At 34.5% G+C, this 6,386-nt stretch overlaps 1 protein-coding gene across 2 annotated transcripts in view; it reads right to left on the bottom strand.

Annotated features, from left to right (window-relative positions):
- Positions 1,328–6,386, bottom strand: part of SLC16A7 (solute carrier family 16 member 7) — an 82,283-nt gene continuing 77,224 nt past the window's right edge. For both annotated transcript variants that reach the window (XM_021385039.1, XM_021385038.1), the window contains exon 5: positions 1,328–4,593. In XM_021385039.1, coding sequence (XP_021240714.1) covers positions 4,322–4,593 — 272 coding nt within the window. In that variant the 3' untranslated portion in view covers positions 1,328–4,321. The remainder of the gene's footprint in view (positions 4,594–6,386) is intronic.

The raw sequence follows: 6,386 nt of genomic DNA, 5'->3' as shown, positions 1-6,386 counted from the left end.
ATCCAATCTGGTTGTGTGTTATATATGTAGTTTATTACGTATGTGAATAATACCTTACCTCCTCACAACCATCTAGACCCAAAAGTAGCAAGTGAAAAAAAAACATATGATTTCTATATGGACAAAACTAAGCAAGATTAATCCTACTCCTTGAGAGAGCATACGATGCATTGCTACTTCATAGAGTCTTTATGGATGGCTGTACCAGAAAAAAAAAAAAAATTGAAACTCATCATTTGCCAGCATAGCTTGTGACTCTTCACAGACTTCTCTGGGTTAAATTTTGAACAGTTACGTACGCACTGTCAAACATATTTTTTTTAAAGTATAGTGGATGTTGTTATGCAAAAATGCCATTAAAATTAATGTGAATTTTGAGTCATGAAGTCAGTGAAATTGTTGCCATTAACTTCAACAGCAAGGAAAGCTGAACTTACTCTCATATAGAAAGTATCATTAGAAAACTGAAAATAATAATAATCTTTTTGAAGACAACTTTTTCCAACTCTGTCAAAACAGTTCAAAAATTACCCTCCTGAAACATCAGCACTGCAGTTTAACTACAGCATTTCATATGTGAAATTGAAGGAGATACAAAACTGGCAACAGCTGCAAGCACAGTTCAGTGGTGAGAAGTGGCAAGGGTGAACGTTTGTTCTTGAACAAGTACTGAGAATTATTAGAATTATTAGTGAGAAGGCTTTCTCTGGAGTTGAAAAGGGCAAAACAGAAAAACCATCCTGCTACTGGAGAATTATAATGTCAAAAAACCCTAAAGAGATAAAAATATCTGGATAGGTACTCTGAATCTATTTGAAAATTAACCTTGTTGTTAAATAGGAAAAATATAATCGGTGGAGGTTGATTATTCTCTTCCCTACTAATTTTAAGATTTTGGTGTTATTTGATTGATCAAATATAAACAACAAGATAATCTGGTTCAGTAATATTATGGCAGAGAGATAAAGAGGATGAAGTATATATGAGATTAAGGACAACTCAGGATTTGCTTGCACTGACAGAGACTACAGACTCCATAGAGTGTAACAGATGCATGTGGTACATCTTAAAATCTGAGAGTATATTTCATGACTGTATAGCAAGGACATGTCTTAATCTTGACTTTGCAGTGGTCCATACTGAAGGCTGTCCAGAATAACTAAAATAAACCAGGGAGACTTACAGAGATGATATATACACAGGCCTAATACTGAAAGCAGAATGGTAAGGAAATTATTTGCAGTAATGATTTCAGCTCAGTGCAAGTAAGAATGATATTCTGGGGTTTTATAGGCAAGTTACACTCATTTCACTACTTTGATGCTCATAGCATTGACTGAAAACAGTTTATTATTAATATTAAAATAGGAACAACACATTAAAATACCGCTTTAGGACTCTTATTTGGAAGACTTTTTTCATTCCTGGTATTTTTTGCATAGATATGGCTCCAGTCTTCTTCATTATGCTCTGCATTCAAATTTCCTTAATACTCAGTAATATCAAGTGTATTCTGATTTGTTGTTGTTGTAGCAGTTGTTGCCAGTTTTAAGAAGAAAAAATGAAAATGATGTAAAGAAATGTTTCACTTGATCCAGTTCACATCTTATGTTGCTTCAGTTGCCTGATACATCATTTTACCTTATTATGTGATTAAAATTTGTACGATGGGGAATGGTGGTAAAGCAGCTCTTTAATTCCTATTACGGACATAACTGACTGGAGATGAAAGATCAGGCGTTCTCTAGAGAATATATATAAATGTTGATTTCCTCTGAGATAGTAACATCATTGTTGTTATTGCAGGTGTGTCTATGGCTCAGAGAATCTTGTTTTTCCCTTATTTCCTATGCCATGTTTTATTATATTCTGCGGTTCTTCGTAGAACAGGTGAGCTGCCTGCATGATTCGAACAAGCCTTTACTATCATCTTTCTTGAGTCCCTAAAGGTCTACATCAACTTTTAATGGGCTTCAAGAGTTGATATGTGTTGTCTTTTGCCCTGTATTTTTAATCATGCTATTTTGTGGGTTTTTTTTTTCTTTTTGGTTTATTGGGTTTTTGTTTGTTTGTTTGCTTGTTTTGCAGAGATAATAAGCACGTAGATTTTTGCCTCAGTCATTTTTGTTCTGCCTCTATACTCAACTCTTTTCAAATAATCTCTGCCTTTCTACCACTTGCTTTCAAGAGCAAAGTCATGCTCCTGATGACTACTCTTTAGCGGATGTTTCAGTTCATCCTTTGCAATCCAGCATTATTACTGATATTTCCTAACTGTATGACAGCTTGGCATTTATGAAACTCCACATCTCTAGACATGTGGGGCCTTTTCAGACTGGATTCTGGAACTCATCTTGTATGTCCATGCAGCCATAACCAGAGCAATGCTTTTGTCTCATAGGGAGTTGTCTGGACTACGTTTTGGAAGAAGCTATGATGTATTTATTTCTCTGAACTGCAACTTTGCTGGGATTAAATCATTTTCCTTTAAACAGTTCGCTGCTTAAATCTGAGCATATAACCTTTATTTTCTTCTAAAAATCTGAAATGCACATTTTTTATTGCTGAAGCACCTACAGGACTTGTAGAAGCTGTTTGGTTTTCCTGTGCATAATTAGGTAAAAAGAAGATGCTAATTTCTGTACCATGTTGCTAGTGGATTCATGATGTTTCTTCTCCAAAACAGTGCTGAGATAATGAAAAGTTCAGCATTACTGTGGAAGTTCATAGCAAATAAGATGATAATCCTGCAAGACAGAGGCAAGCAGTATCTTTTTTTTTTTTTTGAGAAAAAAGAATGAACATAATTACATTGAATGCTACTCTTAAGAAACTGGCATTTGCACTTGCTAGTTCTTATTATTGTATTTCTTTTGTTTTTGGCACTTCAAATTATGTTTACCATATCTGTCTATCCAATGCATTTATAACTTTTTGAGGTGCATTTGAGAGCTAAAAATAATAACATACTTTTTCCTGAATTGAATGTACAAGTATCCTGCATAAACATTGCATTAATGTTCTACGAATCAGATCCTTAATTTTCACAACTTCTGCAGCATTTATATGCAACTCTGCAAAACAAAGAACACCTTTCCTCAACTACGAATAGAACAGAAATATTTTCATTTAAAACCTTTAGAAGCTTGCACTTTTTGCTTTCAAGTGCAATGCTAAATCATTTTTTTATTAATATAAATGGTTTGTTTTTTTTTTTTACCTAAAGGAAGAGGAACAGTTGTGTATATTTCAATTGATGTGTCTATATGAAACAAGAGCAAATATCCTGCACAAAAAAATAATATGTTAATACAAAGCTCCCAGACTTGTACTGACAATATACTTTGCAGCATTTTTGATTAAATCTGCAATATGAAATAGAAGTAGCTTTTCACTAAATACATGAGAAGGGGAGATGAGAACTGGTATGAAGTCACCTGCCCTCAAGGACCTGAAGTTAGACCTTACATCTTCTCATCAACCAGTTAATGACTTGCCAATTAACTCAAGCGTCCACACTGATGTCACTGCCATGAAGCAACTGAACAAACTGATTTCCACTCTTGTTAGCAATGTAAATCCTAGTTTAAAGTCCTTTCATTTAGCTTATTTTGAAATAGTGAGGTCTGAATGTACTTGTGTTCAAATGTATCTATTGAAGTACAACATAGCCACTTATTACAGGAGGAAATAACCTCTGCTGTTTATTGCATTTTATAAATTGTGCCTACCAATTATTTAACTTCCAGCCTTAACTTTTACATTCCTATTGTAATTGTTTATATAGACATAATGAATATTTTGATCTAGTGGGCATACAAATGAGAAAAAAAGTTTTCATTGTGCTTCATTCAGGTAATCTGTCTCTTCTGAAACAAACTTCTGAGCTTGTATTGTTTTTTGATATTAGTAGTTAATACAGTTTGGGCACATTAATTCAACAGACATTAACAATACTCTATTAATGAACACAAAATATCTTCCCGTAAAACAGTAAGAGATGCTTTTGCATTAGATGTATTTTTGAAACAAAACTTTGTCATTTGAAGTGTTTACACCTAGTTTTCTTGACTCTTGATTGTCCAGAGTCATAGTTTGGATGGGCTCATTGCAAGGAGCCACTACCTCTGCAACCTCAATTTTGTATCACTGGAATAAATAAACTATAGATCGTAATTTAACTCGTAGTCTTGACATGGGGCAAAAATCTGTTCCCATCCAATATTGTAACTGATCATTATTAACACAAAGCCTGGCTTGTGTCTTGAAGGCATATTTCTAATGGAAGTCATAAACGTTGTCTTCTGGGCTACACTGTAGATTAAATATTGGTTTCTCTTTCTGAAGGATCTTCAAGAGTTTTGTCAGCTCTGCTGGCAGCATCTTCATTCTCATTGTTTGTTAGTGGTTCTGCCTCCTTCAAGTCAGTGTTCTTCTGTGCTTTCTGTTTCTCATCTTCTAACTTCTTTTCTTTTGCCAAAAGCCTGTAGTTAATGGCATTGCCAATAAACAACCAGATGCTGGCCACAATCACAATCACTCCACAGACAAAATACATGTATTGATATTCACCAGTAACATCCACTAACCAACCTGAAATAGAAAAACAAAAGGAGAGAAAAGCATTTTTAGAATAGAATACCTAATACAGTCTAAATATTTCTCTATGAGAAATATCTATATATGGTCTGATTTTGAAGCTGGAGCAGAAAAGCATTTCCAACACATTCAAATTGTCTAAAATGTGTAGTAGACCTCTAACAAAACCTTTATTGGTTAAACTAGCAGTTGTCACTGGAATCACTGACAATGATAAAACATTGAAGAACAAAGTAAGTAAAGCTTAATGAATCATGACAGACAGTTTTCAGTTCTTTCATTTTCTTTCATTGTTTTGTTATTTTATTCAGCTCCTAATTTTCTTTCCTATTGTTTTGGAGTGACTGTCTGACATTCATGGAGGCTGTACACAGACAATAGTATGAGAAGGAATGTGCCTTCTTAGACTGCTGTCACTGTGCATCAACTGCTTGTTTTTCATTTTTATTTTCCTGTGACTGGTGAAAGAAATAGTAAGGCTTATCCCTTCAGCCATCATCCTCAACTGATGATTTCTGAACTCTGAAGCCTGTACCTAAAAATTATATTCACAATTGTAAGATTAGTTTGGACATAACGAGAAAAATACAATATTCTTCCATTTTGTGAGCCATTCTTTCTGATTTTTTCAGCTCCCTGATCAACATTTGTACATATCCAAGCATTCAGCTTTGAACACAGCTACACTGTCATTGGAATTCAAAAGATAGCCTGCACACTTCAATTTAGTACTTACTTAGATGCTTTTATTGGGCTGTAGCCATAATGCCCTAATTCACCTGAGACACATTTACAAGCCATCAGACTATTTTAGTCTTTTCTTTATTTCACAAGCCTAGCATTAGGAAAAACTCAAGTAGTGTTGAAAGTGCATAATTCACTTATTAGTGTAAATAGTACAATTTACTGTTGTTATCCATAAGCAGTCTCATAAAATTGATTAAAAATGAGATTCTGCATTAACATTACTTCGGCATAATATTTTAAAGAACATGAACTAGTCAAAACTGGAATCTAGATTTTTCATATGTTCATCCCCTCTGTTGTCTTTGTTTAACAAGAGAAATCAATTACTTGTTATAGCACAAATACTTGTAGTTAAAGCATAATACATAGGCTTTCAAAACTTGTGCAAACCAAATATATTAAAAAATAAATACTCATATATGCTATTGCACAACTAATACTAAATTTAATATTTTTAGATATTGATATCAATTTCAAAGCCTGGCTGAAAAAGCTAGACTCTATCAGTCACAGATGGCTCCCCCCACTAGGTGGCACAGAAAGAATCTGTGTGAGAAGTACATATTTCATTCTGCCATTACCAAAATGAACTCATATGTTAAAAGATGAGGTAAATATGGAATATGAGGACCGTTAAAAATATACTTGTACAATTATTGCACTGTTTACATGGGTTGGTAGTGATAAGACAAGGGGGAATGGTTTTAAACTAAGACAGGGGAGATTTAGGTTGCATATTAGGAGGAAGTTTTTCACTCAGAGGATGGTGACACGCTGGAACAGGTTGCCCAGAGAGGTTGTGGATGCCCCGTCCCTGGAGGCATTCAAGGCCAGGCTGGACGTGGCTCTGGGCAGCCTGGTCTAGTGTCTGGCGACCCTGCCCATGGCAAGAGTGTTGAAACTCGATGATCTTTGAGGTACTTTTCAACCCAGGCCATTCTATGATTCTATGATTCTATGAATTATTTATGTATTGAGATGAATTGAATAGTTCTGGCTTATTTAAAATTTCTTCCAGGAATGTTTCTTTTCATACTAAT

This window comes from Numida meleagris, chromosome 1 (genome assembly GCF_002078875.1).
Source record: "Numida meleagris isolate 19003 breed g44 Domestic line chromosome 1, NumMel1.0, whole genome shotgun sequence".
Taxonomy (NCBI): Eukaryota; Metazoa; Chordata; class Aves; order Galliformes; family Numididae; genus Numida; species Numida meleagris.
The sequence above is the reverse complement of the archived record's forward strand: the minus strand, read 5'-3'. Positions and strand labels throughout refer to the sequence as shown.